The sequence below is a fragment of the Silurus aristotelis genome (genome assembly GCF_946808225.1).
Source record: "Silurus aristotelis genome assembly, chromosome: 11".
In the NCBI taxonomy this organism is placed as follows: domain Eukaryota; kingdom Metazoa; phylum Chordata; class Actinopteri; order Siluriformes; family Siluridae; genus Silurus; species Silurus aristotelis.
Window position 1 is genome coordinate 13,618,457 of NC_139584.1, and position 21,546 is coordinate 13,640,002.

At 37.8% G+C, this 21,546-nt stretch overlaps 1 protein-coding gene across 1 annotated transcript in view; it reads left to right on the forward strand.

Annotated features, from left to right (window-relative positions):
* The window catches only part of nol4la (nucleolar protein 4-like a), a 45,969-nt gene that overhangs the window by 17,644 nt on the left and 6,779 nt on the right, over positions 1 to 21,546 (forward strand). Inside the window, exons 3-9 of the mRNA XM_083553505.1 lie at positions 1,436 to 1,588; positions 4,814 to 4,925; positions 6,044 to 6,153; positions 15,459 to 15,612; positions 19,484 to 19,767; positions 20,058 to 20,243; positions 20,495 to 20,683. Of these exons, the coding sequence (XP_083409631.1) occupies positions 1,436 to 1,588; positions 4,814 to 4,925; positions 6,044 to 6,153; positions 15,459 to 15,612; positions 19,484 to 19,767; positions 20,058 to 20,243; positions 20,495 to 20,683 (1,188 nt within the window). The remainder of the gene's footprint in view (positions 1 to 1,435; positions 1,589 to 4,813; positions 4,926 to 6,043; positions 6,154 to 15,458; positions 15,613 to 19,483; positions 19,768 to 20,057; positions 20,244 to 20,494; positions 20,684 to 21,546) is intronic.

Consider the following 21,546-nt stretch of genomic DNA (forward strand, 5'->3'; position numbering starts at 1 on the left):
ACCAGGACGGTACCCCAAAAACCCCTGACATTTGTACATCGCATTTTGTCATGCTGTGCTGAACACTGCGTTGAAGCCATGGACAATCGCACATACTTTTACTAATAGGAATATCATAAAGGTGATAATTATTATTTGGAGTAAAAGCCCATGCACGGAAGGACAACTAGAGAAGGCCGGATTAAAGCGAACCCACTCTGCGCATTGGTTTTAGTTGCCATAGGAACGTTCATTACCTGGCACTTGGGAGAGAGGAGCAAGAGAGAAAAACAGAGGGAAGAGGTACTGGGACAGAAAAAGAGATAGATGGATAGAAGGAGCGAGCAAAAAGGGGAAGGAAATATCTGGTAGAAAGGACTAGAGAAGAAGAGCAAGAAAGAACAAAGGCGAGTATTAAATATGATGGAGGGAAGAAATTAATAAAGAAGAAAGAAACTGCTCACCATGCATGCTTATATATTTATATATAAACACACACACACACACACACACACACACACACACAAACACAAACTGCAAAATGGTTATGGGACATAAATGTGAACCAAAGAAAACAAAGGATGAATACAAAGAAAGCAAGAACATGAAAAAAATAAAACGCATAAGCACAAACAGGTGACAATGTGGCCCGTGTGGGACGGAGGTGCCAGGCGCTTGTTGTAGCAATCAGAGTTTCAGCAGGCGTCACATGACCCGCTGCCCCATACACCTGCCTGAAAGAGTACCGACAGTTGCCATAGCAACGAGGTCATGAGGATGGAAAGCAGGTATTTAAAGGGGGTCTGTGGCAGGAGGTGGGGCAATGGGCGAGTGTGGCAAACAACTGTGTTATTTTTAAAATGCAATAGGAAAAGCATTCAAAACCACACGCCTCTCACTTTCTCTCTTTGTCTTTGTCTGAGTGGATTGCATAGTTCAGCAACCCCTGTTCTCAAGGCCTTTTGTGCTAGTGGAGGCATTAGGCTTGACTCAGGGATATGCTCAGGGAATTCATCAGTGATCCAGTGAGGCACTGTCTAGTCATTTTTATTCTCACATACATAAAATGCCTCAAATGTTTATATTAGTTCAGTTATCTCATTATTTAGGGCCAGAAAGAAAATCATACTGGAATTTTAAACATAGAGATTCATTACATTTGTGTAAATTTGATTTATATTTGTGAATTAAAAGTTCTGTTTATCAGAATCTACTGCTCCCATGTATTCGTAATGATATACAAACCTCACACTATTTGAACAAAAGTATATGCGGCATATAATACATTTACAATTTTTAGATATTATACAGTTGCCCATTTTTTTACCTGTTGATTGTGTAATGGAATTTTCTGCAGCACATTTTTCTTCCAGAAAGCAGATTTTAGTAGCATAGAAATTCGTCCATACGAAGAATCTAATGTCCTCTAATGATTTCTGTTTTCTTTGGCCTGCAGTGCTCTGATGGCGGACAGTCACAGGACAGTTCTCTGAAGCGTGTTGCAGTGGTGGAAGATTTTTTCGACATCATTTATGCAATGCATGTGGAGATGGGTGCAGATCCAGGAAGAGCACCCAAACACGCTGGCCAGAAAAAGACCTACAAAGCGGTAAAGCAGAATGCCACAAATTTTAACTCACACTGAAATACACACAAATGTACACACAGGAGATGAATAATTTGGCTGAAACAGATCGCTTTTGTTCTGCTGTCATTTATTTTCTGATAATATATATATATTCAGAATTCTTAGTAAGTGACAGTACATCAGTGCATTGAAGCGTTTCATAGTATGGTATTCGAAGTTAAAATGGAAGGCAAATCTCGATTTCTGTTTAATGATTTAGACACTTAATTATAGTTTCATTATACTTTGCAAATGAGAAAAAAAACACTGCATTGACTAAATAATTCTCTCTATTTCATGATTATAGCGAGCTAAGCAATTATGTTTAATATGTCTTTTAACCGGTTCTCACACCATTCTAAGATATTTAAATATTATAAATTTTGAACAACATGGTTAAGCATGCGTAATTCTTTTAAAACTATTACATGGCAGTGATGCATTTGCATCTGCATATAGTGATTGCTTTTCTGTGAGCTAATATCTTTTCAGTACCTCTTTTTGCTTTGTGCCGTCTTTCCATCACACCCTGTCTCACACATTCTCAGCCAATGAGATGCCCTATAAGGACATTACTGAAGTGAAAGAAACTAAAGACTGTGTTCATTCATTGACTTTTCATACTATCTAATCTCAATCTTATGTAAAAAAAATAAAATGGAAATGTATATACAGGCATGTGTCAAATAAAGGAAGAATCCATTTGCAGAGTTTGAAGGTGTTGCGCCACTATGAACCACAGCCAGGTGTTGAGCCACCACAAAAACTGCTTCAGAGTGCCAGAGAGGGTTTTAACTCTGTTTTTCCAAACGATATTACCTCAATATGTGTTTTAATGATGACGGTAGAGAGTGCTGTCTAACACATTTTATATACACATTTATTTTTTTTATTGATTTATGTGATTTTAACAACTAAACCCTTCACCTGACCCCTTACAGAAGGGTCAAACATTCAGGATTCTCTTGGTGTACAAAACACATGGACACCTATATGGTGAAAGATGATTCCTTTGATTTCTGTAAAGCAGTTGTGCATATTGTTTTGCTTTACTTAAATCTTAAAGTGTTGTTTTTTCAAATTTAAGGTGTACGCACTTTAACTCTACTCTAATATGCTTCTTTATCTTTATGTTGTCCTGCAGTGACACTCTCGACACCTAAAAATGTTTTATTTACCCTAAAAAGAAAGTCTAGGTTTTAAGCTTGTTTTAACCTCAACCAACCAATTATATACTTTCCAATTCTGAATTTAGATGACAGTTTAGTCACACTTCCTGTTAAAACACAACCCAGTTGAGCACTCCTTCGGATATTTTTGTAAACCTGTAACCAATTTGGGGTGCGATAATGATAAGCTGATCAAACTAATAAATAACACAAATCCGCTGGACAGACTACACAGAACAGAAACCTATAGTTGTAACTATACAACTGGGATCATTAGCAAAACAGTGCAAATTATTTCAGATTTGTAAACCATATGTGGTAGATTATATATGTAGCAGCAGAAACATCAAACAAACATAACATCTGGTGTATAGTTTAGAAAATTACAATATATAAATTGTGCGTGTGTGTGTGTGTGTGTGTGTGTGTGTGTGTGTGTGTGTGTGTGTGTGTGTGTGTGTGTGAGTGTGCGTGTGTGTGTACGCACCTGCTCAGTATGTTCTCTGTAACACACGCACATATGTCATAATAATATTTTATATATCTTTACATCTGGTATCTGTTGATTGAGAATTGCTTTTGCATTGGAGAAATGTCAACAAAAATATACCCGTGAAAATCTCTGTAGTCTTTGAGCTATAATCTCACAGTGTGTGAAAGCAGGTGTCAGGTTTCCACCCCCATCAGGCTCTTTACTAATCACCTAATTAAAACTATTAACCACTTGATAGGCCTGTTTTTGACATTTGGCACACCAAGTCCCTCAGAGACCCGCACAACTGTCCATCACTTACACTATCCGCTATCTTATTGTCCTTAACGTCTGTTGATTGGCTGTGACTTTTAAAATGAGGTGTGACTGGGAGAGATGCTCTGTGATTGGTGTGATTTGCTGTGGTTGAACAGGCTTTGATTGGCTGTAATTAGCCATGACTGATGGTGATAGGTTGTTTATCACAACTCCACCTTTGGATAGAGATGGTAAAAGAAAACAATCGAGCCATTTAAGAATGGTTTGCTATAATGTAATTCTGTTTGGGAGTTTAAATGCTTAGGAGGCATTGTATATGCCAGAGTTTCAGATTAGTTATTATAATTACAATCTAGGCTGAAATTAGATATGATATGGGCTACAGTCGAAGATGGTGTGTTTCACCTGGCACCTGATAGGATGTGAAAATGAAAGGAAATTTGGGGTCAGTGCAGACAGAAGGGAGTCAACACTTCCTTTGTGAGACATTACAAATTCAAGACTTGTCCCTTTGACCCATTGTCTTGTCTGTCAACTCTGCCCTCTTGTGGTGATATTATGTAGCCGTGGTAATATTTTAGATTGGATTACAGACCTCATATGTTTGTTCAGTGTGTGAGGGATCTTTTTGAGGAACAAATTATTTCATCATATTTCTCAAAACCAAGGCGACAAATGAGAGTGAGGGAGAGAGAAGGCGAGAGCATTGTGTTTGTGTGTGTTAAGGATTTGGGGTTCATCCCTTTTCTTTATACTCTACCCTGGAGAGAAATGCTGTCAGGTCTTATAGCATGGCCGTGCCTATGAGTCCAACAACAGGCACACTGTGATGGTAGGGCTGTCTTGGGCTGTGGCATTTTGGGAAGTGCATGTGTTTGTTCCTTGGGTGGCCTTTTCCCTCTGTGCAGCCTGAGGCCGAATCAGGAGAACCAGGCATCCCTGATGAGCCTCCTGCCTCTGCTTTCTTTCTCTCCCCCACACTCTAGATCTGTGTGTGCATGAAGGTTGCACACAAACCAGCTGCAGCAGAAAAAGGGACAGAGAGGGGATGTGTAAAAAAGGTCAGGCCTAAGATCACAGAGGACAATCAAGTCTGCTGTGCAGGGGATGCAGATGTACAGATAATCATTAAATCAAATTAAATCGAATATTAAAGTCAAATATTACAAGCCATCTTTGCCCTTCAGCTTTTATAGACAACATTCCCTACAAAGATGCCTCTAATCCGTTCCATCCTCTCATCCTATCTCCTTAACCCCCATTTCTCGCTCCTTCTGCGGTTGCCAGATTGCAGAGACATACGCTTTCCTTCCCCGCGAGGCTGTGACCCGCTTCCTGATGAGCTGTGGGGAATGCCAGAAGAGAATGCACATCAACCCCAGCACTGCAGAGTTCAAAGGTTTGAATTGAGTCTGATTGAATATTACATGTAAAAATACACTTATTCTAATTTAGGGTTAGCTTTACATATGGTATAATTTCTGGGCAAATACTCCTATGCTAGGAGTAACCTCTTAAACACACACGATGATTTCAATATTGCTAATCATACACATTTGTGATTAGAAAATATACTAAACTAAAACATTTCACATTTAACCAATGCTCCTCAATGTGCAATCATAAGTTGTTGAAAAGGTGCCCCATTGTTCATCTTCTAAACAGTATGTTCTTCTAAGAGAACTAACTCATAGTAAGTGAACTTTAAACATATTATTCAGTAGTAGTAGTCAGTGGTATATATTTAATGTCTGCATGAAACAATTTTGGTTTCCGATTACATGTATGATGTATATTATCATATTACCATGCAGAACTTTGGTTATTTTAGTCCCTTTACCAGAGAGAAATGACGCCTGCCTGCTGTTAGTCATTAGTAAGTGACTAATCTACATTCTGTGAAAGTTTATTTCTAAATGCTCTGAAGCTGCAGTAAAAGTGGATTTTCTGTGTTGTCTCCTTTTAAGTTTAATCCAGGTGGAGAAAACATTGAAAGGGGATGTTTTTATGAAATAGTGGCAATCTGTCCCCTTACATTCTACATTTCACAGATATTAGACAGATTTGTGTTATGCCTGTTTGACAGTGTCAGCAGATGCTCTAGCATCAACAGAACTTTGTGCGAAACAAACTTAGTGCTTATTGTGTTTGAACAAAGACCCAAGATATGTTTTATGAATTGCTGTACTTCTAATTTACAACAACGCCATCCAGTGGACAGACATAGGCACTGTTCACTAAGCAGTTACTCATGGTCTACTCTACTGGTCCACCTGTGGATATTTGCTAAAACATGTTTTTTTCGTTTTTTTTCAATGTATTGCAATATACACAGACATAATTATATGTTATTTGCAGGTAATATTATTCTTTCATGATATACTGTTTTAGTATAAAATGTTCACATTGTTGTCTCCAATGTGTGTGTGTGTGTGTGTGTGTGTGTGTGTGTGTGTAAGAGAGAGAGATGCATTATTATATTTAATATAAGCACTAAAGCAGATTTTACCCCCACAGAAAATGACCGACCCACCTCACTGGTCCCAGACCTTATTGATTACAACATGCCTCTTACTGCCACCTACCTGAAACAGATGAAACTACAGTGCATGAATACCAACGAGCAGGTAAGCGCACAATGGTGGAGCAGTGAAATTTCATGAAAGAGGAACAAAGAGTTTCATTGTGCAAATGAAGAGAACAAATCATTTTCACTTCTTAAAAAAAAAAAGAAAAGAAAAAAAACACAGACAACTTGAGAAAGTGTGTGCAATCGTTTAAAACGGTTAGTTTTATTTGTCAAGTCAACTGCTGATGAACTGCTGAGGTCCTAGGGGAAAAGTGCAAAATAAAAAAAAATATATATTATATATAAAATATTATAATGATTAACTACATGTTAAGCATTTTTGGAACATTGGTATTTATATAACATTCACACAAAATTGACTTATTGTGCAGTTATTTCTTTACACAAACAGTATATGTAGATGTGTAAACTGATATAGTGTTTGTGTTTGAATCTTATCAGTCGTTTTAAAAATCTTCAACTTTAAAAATAGAAAATGTCCAAATTCATTTTGTTGGCATACAAATTTTAATTTTCACAGCGCTTTACTCTTTCCACATTTTATGTTACAGCCTTATTCCACAATGGATTAAATTAATTATTTTCCTCAAAATTCTGCAAACAATACCCCATAATGACAATGTAAAATGTTTGTAAATGTATAAAAAAACACACATATAGATAGATAGATAGATAGATAGATAGATAGATAGATAGATAGATAGATAGATAGATAGATAGATAGATAGATAGATAGATAGAACATTGTCATTGCATAGCACAGCAACAAAATGCAGTTTAGCCTCCACCAGAAGTGCAAATAGTAGCAATTGTGCAGTTTTACAAGTGCAGAAAAATATGTAAGTATATGCACAGTATGTAAGCATGTAAGGCACAATATGTGTAGAGAATGAGGGATATAGAAAATTACAGTATGCATTCCATTACATTGTATCTACAACTCTACAGAAGTTATACAGTGATCTAACAGTGTAGTGTAGAGTTCAGTAGGATGATGGTGGATGGAAAAAAGCTGTACCTGAACCTGCTGGTTCTGGTGTGTATGGTTCTGTATCTCCTTCTTGATGGAAGGAGGTTAAACAGTTTGTGACTGGGATGTGAAGAGTTCTTGATGATTTTGTGAGTTCTGCACAGACATCTGCTGTGAAGAAGATGCTCAGTGGAAGGTAGTTGGGTGCCAGTGATTTTGACCACCCTTTGCAGGGCTTTACTCTCACACATAGTGGAGCCTCCATACCATACAGTGATGGAGTTTCCACTGGATGCTCTCAATGATGGAGCAGTAAAAACCTATTAGAATCCCTGGGGACAGATGAGCTTTCTCAAGACTCCTCAAGAAGTACAGGCATTGTTGTGCCTTCCCATCCAGAGCTGAATTGTTCTGGTGTCAGGACAGATCCTTAGAGATGTGAACTCCCAAAGACTTAAAGCTGGAGACCCGCTGTACTTCAATTCCACTGGTGTAGACTAGAAAGTGTCTCCTGCTGTTAGATTTTCCACAATGAGCTCTTTAGTCTTCATGGCTTTGAGGGTCAGGTTGTTGGTGGCACACCACACTGTCAGGCTTTAGATCTCTTCCCGGTAGGCTGGTCAGGTTGTTGGTGGCACACCACGCTGTCAGGCTTCAGATCTCTTCCCGGTAGGTGATTCATCGTCGTTGCACATGTGCATAAGTATTCACAGCCTTTGCTCAATACTTTGTTGAAGCACCTTTGGCAACAATTACAGACTCAAGTCTTTGTGAGTATGATGCTACAAGCTTTGGACATCTATTTTTTGGGCAGTTTCTCCCATTCTTCTTTGCAGATCCTCTCAAGTTCCCCAGGTTGGATGGGGAGCGTTGGTGCACCGTAATTTTCAGATCTCTCCAGAGATGTTCAATCAGGTTAAAGTCTGGGGTCTGGTTGGGCTATTCAAGGACATTCACAGAGTCGTCCTGTAGCCATCCCTTTGTTATCTTGAATGTGTGCTTAGGTTCGTTGTACTGTTGGAAGATGAACTGTTGCCCCAGTCTGAGGTCCAGAGCACTCAATCCTGACTAGTCTCCCAGTTTCTGCCACTGAAAAACATCCCAACAGCATGATGCTTGAACCACCATGCTTCACTATAGGGATTTAGGCTAAATAGTTCAATCTTTGTTTCTTATAGTCGGAGAGTCCTTCAGGTGCATTTTGGCAAACACCAAGCGGGCTGTCATGTGCCTTTTACTAAGTAGTGGCTTCTGTCTGGCCACTTTACTCTACAGGCCTGATTGGTGGAGTACTGCAGTGATGGTTGTTTTTCTGGAAGGTTCTCCTCTCTCCACAGAGAAAGGCTGGAGCTCTTTCAGAGTGACCCTTGGGTTCTTTGTCACCTCCCTGACTAAGGGCCTTCTCCCCAAATCACTCAGTTTGGCCGGGCGACCCGCTCTAGGAAGATCCTAGTGGTTTCAAACATCTTCCGTTTATGGATGATGGAGGCCACTGTGCTCATTGGGACCTTCAATGCTTCAAAAACCATTTCCCCAGACCTGTGCCTTGATACAATCCTGTCTCAGAGGTCTACAGACATTTCCAGGGACTTCATGGCTTGGTTTGTGTTCTGACATTCACTGTTTACTGTGGGACTGTACATAGACAGGCATCTGCATTTCCAAATCATGTCCTTATCAACTGAATTAACCACAGGTGGACTCCAGTCAAGTTGTAGAATCATCTCAAGGATGGTCAGAGGACACAGGATGCACCTGAGCTAAATTTTGAGTGTCATGGCAAATAGTGAATAAGTGAGTTCTTATGTAAATGTTTTTTTACATTGTCATCATGGGGTATTTTTTGTAGAATTTTGAGGAAAATAATGAATATAATATATTTTGAAATAAGGGTGTAACAGAGTAAAATGTGATAAAAGTGAAGCACTGTGAATACTTTCCGGATGCATTTATGACCAAAAATATAGTATGTCAGCAGATGTCAATACATTTGGCTGTTCCCCACAATAAACTTTTTTAACAAAAGCAACAGCTTATTTAAAACATGCTTGGGTTTAGGCATAGCAATTAATTTGCTTCACCGATAAATTCAATAAAAGTTTCTCACAATGACAGTAAGACAATGCTGTGCATATGTTATGTTACAAAATCTCTCTTTCAAATAAATAGCTGTGATATCAAAAGGGACAAAAATATAGGTTTGGACATTTCAGAGCTTCAGATAATCTCTGACATATGGCAAAGTATCCTTACTAGTATGGTTCTAGTAAATCAACTTATTCAGTGTGAATGTAAACATCCTCCCCAAAGAAAACACATTACCCCCTAAAGAATATCCTTACACCAATAAATGACCTTTGGGACAAAACTAGTTTAAATTAAGTCAGATTCTCAATTAACATTGATGTGCTAATTCTGCTCGATATGTGAATATAGGATAACTGTAACTTACCTGGGCAAAAATATGTTACAAATCTTTTAAGTAAATTGCTATTAAGAATAGCATATCACTTAGAAGAAAAAAACAGGTTACATTACACACATTACACACACACACACACACACACACACACACACACACACACACACACACACACACACACACACACACACACACACACACATTTCCAGTCCATCCATTTCTATTACTTTTGCATGGGTAGATATAAAATAGGTATCAAATGATGTGTGCTACCTTCGAATTTGTATCATTTCAGCATATGAGGTTTACCTGAGGCATGGTTTTTGCAAGTAGAGAGCATATTTTAGTTAAAATGATTTCTTCTAATTATACATTGTGTAATGATAAAAATAATAAAGAAGTGTAAAATGACGGACTATATAACAAGCGTTTTTCTGCATCTGTTAAACGATTGGCTGAGGTATATGGCATGCCATGAGCATTGATAATTTTATTATGATTCAATCTATTTCTTTTATCTTTCCAGTTGTAAATTGATTTTACGTTCTGCTCACCTCTTTGTATGCTTTAGACCCAACATAATCATCAGGCCTCTAAACTCTACATGGAGAACTGTCTCATTATGACATGGATATATTAATAGGCCCATTGTATAATTCACACTTAGGGCCGAAAAAGTGATATAGACTGTAGACGTAGGCTGTGTGATCCTGCTGAAGGTAAAAAGCATACAGTTCAGTACATTGTACCACACGAGATCTGCTGCTGGGCCGTAATTTGCAGGACGTGGTTGTCAAGGTAAACCTCTATAGCTTTGGTTGCCTCAGCAACAGTATATACCTGGGTGCCGGGAATAGCAGTTCATGGGTTACTAATATACCTCTCTAAATAGTTTATACATGAGTTTATAAAAAAAGCAGTGTTTGTGTCAACAGTTTGTGACAACTCCTTACAGTACCACTCGATCTGGACACATACTGTTTTTAAACAGTTATTCAATATAATTCAAACTTAGGCCTAAATATTTACCATAAATATAGCAAAAATACCATAAATGTGCACTTCTAACTAAACAGATTTGACTACATAGTCTGTGGTGTAGCTTGGCAGAATAGTTATAATTCTATTACAGCATTTTAACACCAGAGAGCAGTGTTCACCTGTACTGAATTTATATATAAATTAAAAGTTTATATATATATATATATATATATATATATATATATATATATATATATATATATATATATATATATATCAGCACAATTTTTCACAAGTTCTTATAACAAGATTTATTTATTTTTTAATCTGTAACAGCAGTAGAGTATTTTATATAGCATACATTAAGGTCTGAGGAATCGGAGTCTATGCATTAAACCCTTTTTGACATCATTCCATTACGTTATCTGTGTAAACTTTAAATACTCCATTCCTATTTAAACATTCAGGTCCTGTAGTTGCAGGATAATTCATAAAAGCTCATGCATAAGGATGAATATTTGTATAATAAGTTGGAATATTTTAACACCATTATAAATAGTTTTAGACAGTAGGAAGGTTGAAGTGCACTCATTGCTGATGCATGGACCTAAACAAGAAGTAAGCACTGATAGCGCAGGAAGGTGGGCGGCCTCACAACTGTCAATCAAGTCAGATCCGACTGCTCCGTCACTGCGATTGGGCGTGGTTTAACAGTTAGTGGTGACCCCGCCCCCTCACAGTGAGTTGCGCGAGCGTGATTCTTAGAGGAGGATGGCAGAGCGCGCGCCGGCGCTGCGAGGGACGACACCACGTACACACACGGCTTATTCAGGTCCGTAGGGGAATTCAGGCGAAAATATTGGAGCTATTCAAGCAAGGTAGGAGATAAAGGGATTAATTCACTTCATTAATTATGAAAAACTACACAGTTAGCGCAGCACATGCTAACCTTTCTGACAACTCGAAGTTACTGCTTCTGACCTCAGAGAGCGAAATGAGCTGTACACGACTGAGGCATTTACACTAGAGGTCTTATTAAATTTCACACACTGATATTACCATAAAATGTGAATGGATTTTTATCCTGTTGATAAACTTGCTGCAGGACTGTTAACATTTTTGAGGACTTCCTTTTTTGTCTCATGACTAAATTCACATGAGAATTACAGTATTTATGACCCTGTACAGTGTTATGTCTCCTCTGCTGCAGTCGGTTTAAAAGGTTCCTCTAAAAGCGTCAGGCTTGCAACTTTCTTCCTCCTGCAGCTGGACTAGAAATGATCAATATTTGTTCGAGACCAACTTAATGTAATGTTATTGTATCTTTCTGACAGAGAGAAAGGAAGAGGGAGAGAGAGAGAGGGAGAGAGAGAGAGGGAGAGAGAGAATTATTAAATTATTCCTGCCCTTCCATTGCTGCAGATATCCTTGTGCCTGCACTGCTGTTAAAAACCTGCCCAAGTGTAACGTTGTTACCTTCAGGAGAACATCCTGCCCACTGCTCTGCGATACTGATACACGCTATTTACATTCAATCAATATACAGGGCCTGTGCCGGCATGTATACAAGAAACGAAAGAACATGCTCAGGTCTACATATATTTTACATAGTAGGCATGCATCAGCACTTAACCTCCACCCCCCACCCCCCTCACCTTCTCATTTCTGTAACAGGACCTGCATCGAAAACTCAATATTGGTCCAATATTACTTTGCTCCCAGTAACAGAGCCGACTTTCTGCAAGCTTTTGTTGCCAAGTTATGTGAAACCAGCAGCAATGAGAAATTTGTGATTTTTCACTTCATAATCTTTTTAAAGCTTTATTATTCTTCAATAATATCAACAGTAGAAGTCAAATGTAGTGACGTCCCACTCACAGCAACACTGGCTTAAAATCCTTAGTTTTAATCCTCCTACTAGCATGTCCTCTCTCTCGCTCTCTCTCTCGCTCTCTCTCTCTCGCTCTCCTTCTCTCTCTTTTTTTTTTTTTACTTCCTTGATCCTTGTCTCTGTCTCTCCTAATCCCTCATCCCCCATCCCATGAGGCCAGAAAACTGGACAGCTAAATCCTCCCTCCAGTCATTAGAACATTTACCAGAAGCGTTCCTTCTTCCTCTCTTGTTTGTGGCTTTATCCCTTCACCTCCCTATCCAGTATCTTGATGGCTGCTTCGGGTTTAATTGAGTTCAAAACAGTTTAATCAGTGAGCTTCACTGGCATCACCATTACTGAAGCCACAGTATTACCGTTGAAGAAATATGCGTATTTTTGAAAGTTGCAAGTGTTTTGTGCATCTGATGCGTGATTGGCTGGGATATATGGCAAAACATGAGCAATGATTATGTTAGTATGATTTCATCTTGTTCTCATGTCTTTTCAGTTGTACATTTATTTTACATTCTGCTCCCTTCTTTGCATGCAATAGGTCTATCAAACTTTACACTAACTATGTCCCATTATGACGTGGATGCATTAAAAGACTCATCGTTATGTGATGTTTGACTGAACAAATGAGTCAGGCACAGGAAAACAATAGTGCATGTGCTTGTGTATCAGTGCTTAGCACAGCTCTGGTTTAAAGCATTAACATCACATCCCAAGTTTACTGTTTGCAACGTATTTCAATCAATGAAAATGTAAACATCAAATCAAATGCGGTGACAGTTTATATCTTATAATACAAGACTTATGCATATGCTTTAGAATTTAGAAGAGAGTAAAAGACTTTCTTCCTTGCATTCCGTAATTGAGAGTCTAAATGTTATACATTCAGCTCTTTCAGACCTAATAGAATGGGTGTAGATAACAGCAGATAACACTCAGAGCTGCAAGATTTAAATATGCAAAATGTTTGATGTCTCACAGTCAGGTATCACCCAGTCAGTGACAAATTATTTCCCATGTAGACATGACTGGAATCATCGTGCTGTCGATCAGGTTTGGAAAATCACCATGTGGCAACTTTTAGTTGAGCCGAAGCTTTTCAGGACTCGTCTCCAAGCAGTGGGGAGCCAGGCTAGTCAGCTTTTTTCTTAAGTGCTTTGTCGCATTACATTAGAAGCTTTCGTTGAGGTAACACACTAGGGCAGTTTGGAGGGGGGTGTGTGTTGTAATCATGGGCACAAAGGCCAATAAGAATGCGTCCATCCGTCTCTCTGTATTTTTTACTCCCCCACATACCTCCATATTTAATGCACACCTATACAACCTTCTCTTTCTACAGCTCCACTTCACGTCTGCTGGTTACTATGGGGATTGACAAACAGTGAGCCAGAGGGGCAGATATAATATAGTTTAGGTACGAGACTCATATATTCATACAGAATATGAAATCACAATTTCTATTATCTATAGTCTCTAGGCCTTTTTTTGATGGGCGTACTAGAGGGTGGAGTATTTCGATGAAGGTTGGGGGGGGGGGTGAGTTGGCAGGGTTGGGTTGGTGGTTGGGGATGTGTGGAGAGACTGTGGTCTTTTGGGTGAGGGTATTGTTGGGGGGTTGGGATGTTGTATTAGATTTACTCTACACATAGGCAAGCTGATATGTTGGTATATATTGCATGTTTGTAATAGTCCAGTGAATGAATAAAAGTGGAGCTTTGGGAATGACTACAATTGTGTATTATGGGATGATGGATTGTTTTAGAAGATGACACATGCGTGAGATGTTAAGTTGGGGGCTGGTGATTGCCAGCAGCTTTGTCCCAAAGGTCATTTATTGGTGTAAGGATATTCTTTAGGGGGTAATGTGTTTTCTTTGGGGAGGATGTTTACATTTACACTGAATAAGTTGATTTACTAGAACCATACTAGTAAGGATACTTTGCCATATGTCAGAGATTATCTGAAGCTCTGAAATGTCCAAACCTATATTTTTGTCCCTTTTGATATCACAGCTATTTATTTGAAAGAGAGATTTTGTCACATAACATATGCACAGCATTGTCTTACTGTCATTGTGAGAAACTTTTATTGAATTTATCGGTGAAGCAAATTAATTGCTATGCCTAAACCCAAGCATGTTTTAAATAAGCTGTTGCTTTTGTTAAAAAAGTTTATTGTGGGGAACAGCCAAATGTATTGACATGGTCAGATAACTGTGATCTTCATCAAGATACAAAAACTGCCCACATACACAAATGTTATAATCAAGTAAAGGCAAGCTTTGTAAGTCATTCCAAAGCCCACAACCCCCCTCTCAGCCACCCCCTTCCTGCCTTGGCATTTGTCTCCATCCACTTGCCTCCATGTCATGAATCCATGAGCATCATTGGGGAAAGTTAAAAATAGCACTTCTTCAAGTCACTCTTCAAGCCATTTTTCTCAGTTTTCTATTTTTCATTCCTAGTATGCTGGAAGTGGATGCACATCTTCAAGAATTAAATTCCAATTTTATTTGCCACATACGTAGTGAAATGCTTTTTATGACTGTCCAAATCTAAACATTAAAATATAAATGAATATAAAAATTTAATAAAAAAGTATAAAAGTATATTAAAAGTATAACTACAGAGTATAAAAGGTTAAGAATAATATTATATATTTATATACATACACACCGTATTTAAGTCTGGCAACACTTGGTTATGATTTTATCGTTTTGTTTGTTAATGTTTATAATCATATTTGTAATATTTGGGCTAGCGGAGGGAAGTGTATGCAGAATCTTTTCACTGTTAGTCTGTATACTTCTGCAGATGCTATGAAGATAGCACTTTTTTTTTTTTTTTTACAAATTATTGACGGGATTTTAATTAGAGCCTGTGGTTTTATGGTGGTTTTTCCACATGAGGTTTTTATTTGAGTGAAATTTCACAAATACATTTTTAGCCATTTTTTTTTAACCAGTCTATTTTCTTCCCTTGTTTTTTAATCTTGTGAACCTTTTCTTCATCTTCTCTTTCTCCTCCCACCTGTCCACCTCATCTATACCCTCTGTGCTTTTCTCCATCTGTTCCACCCTGTTAGGATGAGAGTTCAGTGAGCAGTGAAGACCCGGATATGGCTGAGCCAGCATGGGGCTCTACTGAGCGCGCTCCAGCAGCAGCGCCCAGCGGCACTCCTGAGCCACGACCAGAGAGGAAGGCCACGCCCCCACAACCCAGCATCAAAGAGGAAGAAGGTTAGACAGTGCTCTATATCCATCTTTCTCTCATTTCCATCTTTCTATTCTGTAGGGACAGCTTGATTTCATTGCCAACTCTGGTCTGACTTAGCATGCTATTATACATTTAAATTTTAAAAGACAAAATATGGATTAATAGTTTGCTCAGGCTATTTAAATTTTTTTAATGAATGAACTTTTAATTCAATTAATGAATTGTCCTACTAGCTAATGCAGTGTAATGAATGACAGAGGAGGAAAAGTTATTTTAGAATACTAGTGGCATGATTTAGCAGTTGCTTATTCATTTGACTCAAAGAATTTTCACAGGAAATAAATATTCATATGTAACAGTTGTAGCAAGTTCTCTGCACTGCATATCAATGTTCTCACAATATACCTTGCATATCAGTGTATCATACATTTTCAAATACTTGCCTTTGCATCAAGCTCAGTTTTACTACTATCCTATTTGAATAAAGTGCATTTGCAGTTTCCTGATACACAGATATTTTCGAGCATATGAAAGTTTAAAAAGTTAAGAACCAGTTACATTAGCTAAGAGTCATTCATGAAAACTTTCATAAAATTTGTGAAAGGCTTCATTGATAGAAGTTAAGAGAAGTTAAGTTTTAAAAGATTGTTGTAAATATAAGATGTCATATTTGGAGTCATGTTTTATACTTTATTATTAATGTTGTGTTTAGTAACATAACATTTATTAACTTGATATTTTCATATAATATGATATAATCTTGATATATATTTTTAATAAACTGCAATAGTGTGGATTTAGACTTCTGAATCTTATTGTACAAGTTAAGATTGTTAAAGGTTAGGTAAGTGCCTTGTGAAGATCATTTTTGATGGCTGTAGTCCATTACAACCTATTTTCAGTGCTTTGCTCTTACACTTGTCCATTATATACTGAATGGGAGCTTTTCAAATGGATGACAGAGTTATCTCAAACCATTAAGAGAAGTTTGAAGGCTTTCAGATGCTTCTTACTATACCACTTAGGCTAGTTTGGACTTGCTGTTTAAAAATTATGACGCAGTCTTTTTCAGGCTCTCGAATGATTTAATTGAATACCAGCCATCTGATTGACGTGTTTGGGTGAACATCTCTTTTAGAAGAGAATAAAATGATAATTAAACCTTTATTTATTACATATAAGTGGGTTGTTGCTCAAAACAATTTTCACTTTTGTACTGCCTATAGCAATCTCAATTTCTACAAGTATATTTCTTTCCTTTGCATTTGTTCTAGTATACAATATGCATACAGGATTCAATCCCTGTATTTCATTAAGTGTGTGTGTGTGTGTGTGTGTGTGTGTGTGTGTGTGTGTGTGTGTGTGTGTGTGTGTGTGTGTGTGTGTGTGTGTGTGTGTCTTTCTTTGTCTCTTGTGGCTCCATTCTGTTCTGTACTTGGACTGATTGCAGCAGAGAGGAGGGTTTTCTAAAATGGCTGCTTGGGGAGGGGCTGGTGGGTCACTCAGAGCCAGGCCAGGGAGAGGAGGAGCAGCTTGCACTGCTGATTTTGTGGGTTAATCCTGTGTGACCAGGGATGAGGAAAGAGGAGGAAGAGCAGCACATGGGGTTTAGGCTGTCTTGCCCTTGACAGAGAGCTGTGGAGTCTCCAAAGGGAATTATCTTAAAGAGAGATGAGTGTTAGGAAAAGTGGTCAGGGGTCAGCATCAGGGCAGTAGGTTATGCTCATCTGCTGTAATTGCATGGAAGAGCCTAATTTCTCTTAGTATCCTTTCAGGAATCTGTCTTAAAGGTCAACCATGCCCAAGATTATTATTGTTAACAAAAACTGTCATGAAAACTAAACTTATCAATGATAAAACATTTTTGTTAACTGTAATCGTACTAATGTTCTGACATTCACACACTATAGTAGTTTTTATCACCAGGCATCAAAATAGGCTTTAATGAATGCCATAAGCACATGAACTCCTGAGTTCTAATTGCACAGATGTACTCGTACTTGTTTTTTTATAATCTATTTTATAAGAATTTAATGTTTGTTTGTCTGTTTTTTCCTCTGGACAATTGTCATTTAGAAACAATTAGTAGTTTTAAAGTGTGTACAAAAAAAAAGTGTATATAGACATAAAACATATAAGATTCATTCAATGTGAAAATTCTAGAAATAAAGCCATATTTGTTTATTTGATTTGGTTCATATTAATATAAAACAAAAAACTGTCTACAAATGGTGGGACAACTTCAGGATAATGTTCCTTAAATTAATTTTTGCCACTATAAGACAATATTATCTTTTTAGTTTTATTATAACTGTATTAGATGTCTACAAAGTTCAGACAAGTTTCAAAGTGGTGACACTTTAGAAATGCTTATGATAATGAGATACGTACACATAGCACGCAATTAAGAAATACAAATGTATGTATCCAGCATATTGAACATCAAGTGTAGAATGTGTAAGAATGAGGAGGAAGCCTTAGATTGGATGTTGTTATGAGCAGCACTGATCGAATAAATGGCTCAAAAATATTATTATTCCCGAAAAAATGTCAGAATAAGTATAAATCACTGAATTCTAGGATAGAAATGTCAGAATATTGTTGATGGAGATTTATTGCAGGTGGACTGTAGACACAATGTACTGCTCTGTTTCAGGCACCTCTGAATTTGGCTATTTGGATGAGGTGGTGCTGAATCACTGAACAGAATCAGTTTTAGTTCATTGACTTTCACTTTGCTGGACTCCTTGACTCCATTTATTTGTATGATCATGTGGTTATATAAGGAACCAAATAAATCTAGTCAAATTACAGGCTCACCCCAGTGTCTTTGGGTAGAATCTAATACATAGAATAATGATTTTTTTCTGTGCAATAAAGAAAAACCTACATACATTTCAATAGGAATAAACATAGTTAGATAGGAGTTACAAGAACATGATTAAATAGCAGTGTCCAGCTTCAGATTGAATACAGCAATTTTAGTATATATACCACAAAAGAAAAAGTTGGAAGGTGGTTATAGAAGGTGTATGTGTGCAATTGATTTATTATTATGGGTGTAATAGTCTCTGGAGTGTTCATGCAAAGAGAGGGGCAATGATGTTGCTGTCTCCTGAGGAAGTTCATGTTGGGTAGAGGAGTAATCTTCCTGAAAGCAGAGAGGGGAAAACATGTAGCCAGTGGGATTTTTTTGGGGGGGAAAGGGAAGCTTTTAATGCACCTGCTATACTTTAAAATATTCAATGCAATATTGTTGGTTTTTATAAACCAAATAAAGGAATGCGCATGCATCGTCTTATAATAATTCGCCCTACTAATGGAAAGAGTAGCAACTTCGTCCTCCGTTGCCTTTTTTTTTTTTTTTTTTGATGGTAAAAGATATGTGGCAGCTTTTGCCATCCTTGTCCTTCCCCCCATCCACTTTTCTGTGCATCAGCTTGGTCTTCCCCCATCTGCTGCTCTTTTTGTTTCAATAAGCCTTGTTTTAATGCACCGCTCTCTTGAAGGCTCCAGATCCAACCCCCTTTCCAGTAATCTAACACTGAACTGACTCTCGCTCTGTACATGCACACTCCCTGACCCAGAGACATTGACAAAGTGGAACACTAACCACTGACCACTGCCCACACACACACAAACACACACACAAACACAAATGCAGATATGCTTACACACACGCTCTTAAAGCATACGCTCAAACATGTAAGTCTAATAAATGGACCTAGTCTGTTTATCAATGTAGAATGTCCAAAGAAAAGGAAAGGTTTATGTGATTATTATTATTTGAGTAAGGTGGGCTAATTGGATATGTGAGGGTGGAAAAAACATCACTGACATGTCCTCCTTCTGTTCCCATTCACTTCCTCGTTTCGCTATCGTTGTTTCTCACAGATGACTCCTCCTCTGAGAGTGCCAGCACTAATGGACTCCCTTCCCTCGCACCTCCCACCGGTGCTGCTGTGGTGACTGGGGGCATTCCTGTGACAGATGGTGTGATACCATATGAAGAGGTCACTAGTAATGGAACCACAGCGCCACTGGACTTCAGCACCACCTCATCCTCCTCATCCTCAGAAGAAGGCCAGCAGCCCCTCAACCTGGTTAATCCTGCACTTGCACCATACCCTGCTGACCCCAGCAGGAAATACATAATCAAAACAGAGTACGGCAACAAGGTGAGGGAGACAATTGCTCTTAAGATTCGGAGTGTTCATAATATACGCCATGCATTGTCTCTAAATGTCACATTACCTCCTGTGGTGCTCGGTGGGATTTCAAGTGTGTGCTGCAGGTTCTCCACTATGCTTTCCATAGGCGTATAACTTATCAACTAGATTCCTGGACTGTAAAATACACACACTCCTGATATATTGCACTGAGAAATGGGAATTGACTTAATTTTGTGTTTTCTGTGTATGAAGGTAAAGGAATTGATTTTCTTTATCCCTGGTGTGTGTGAATCCAGTCTCCTCAGTACAGCTCAGGAAGCTACGACTCGGTAAAGACTGAAGTGAGCATGTCCACGGAAGACTTGAATACAACACGCACTCAGGTCATGGATGATGACGATGATGATCATGATGATCACGATGACAGCGACAAGATTAATGACACAGAAGGTCTAGACCCCGAGAGACTAAAAGCTTTCAATGTGAGACATTTTTCTGAAATCTTTTATATATATATATATACATTTTTAATATTATGCTGTTCCTGCCTTCATTCATCATTCAGTAAACTAAAAAAACAGGTTCTATATTTATTTTTATTTTTATACAGTTTTGTCCAACTTTTCTTTGTTATTTATTTTTGTTTCTTTTAGTTTTTTCTCTTCTATCAGCAGTTTCTTTCTGTTTCTCATTTGATCTCAATTACAATAGCCATTTCCCCATTTATTTCCAGATGTTTGTACGGCTGTTTGTGGATGAGAATCTGGACCGGATGGTGCCCATCTCTAAGCAACCAAAAGAGAAGATCCAGGCCATCATTGAGTCCTGCAGCCGTCAATTCCCAGAGTTCCAAGAGCGATCTCGTAAACGCATTCGCACCTACCTCAAATCCTGCAGACGCATGAAGAAAGGAGGCTTTGAGGTATATAATTTTTTATGTAATCCTTTTATCTGTGTTGCGCGTGTGCATTCACCCGCTGCCACAAACATATATACTGTAAAGTTCATACATTACAATAGTGTTAATTGCTCAATTTTGCTAAATTATGGATTGTAATTTGTTAATATTGTAAGTTGGGGTTTCCTTGTATGTATAAATGTATGTATGTATGTATATATGTGTGTATATATGTGTATATATACAGTACAGACCAAAAGTTTGGACACACCTTCTCATTCAAAGAGTTTTCTTTATTTTCATGACTATGAAAATTGCAGTCACACTGAAGGCATCAAACATAATTATGAATTAACACATGTGGAATTATATACATAACAAAAAAGTGTGAAACAGCTAAAAATGTCATATTGTAGGTTCTTCAAAGTAGCCACCTTTTGCTTAGATTACTGCTTTGCACACTCGTGGCATTCTTTTGATGCCTACTTTGAAGAACCTACAATATGACATATTTTTAGTTCACTTTTTTGTTATGTATATAATTCCACATGTGTTAATTCATAGTTTTGATGCCTTCAGTGTGACTCTATGAAGGCATAGTTCAGATGCCTTCATAGTCATGAAAATAAAGAAAACTCTTTGAATGAGCAGGTGTGTCCAAACTTTTGGTCTGTACTGTATATATAATATATATAAACTTTTGGTCTGTACTGTATATGTGTGTGTGTATGTATATGTATGTATATATATATATATATATATATATATATATATATATATATATATATATATATATATATATATATATATATATATATACATACACAATTATAATTTTAAAGAAATCCTTGAGGAGAATGCTTCCACCAGATCATGAGAAATGCTGG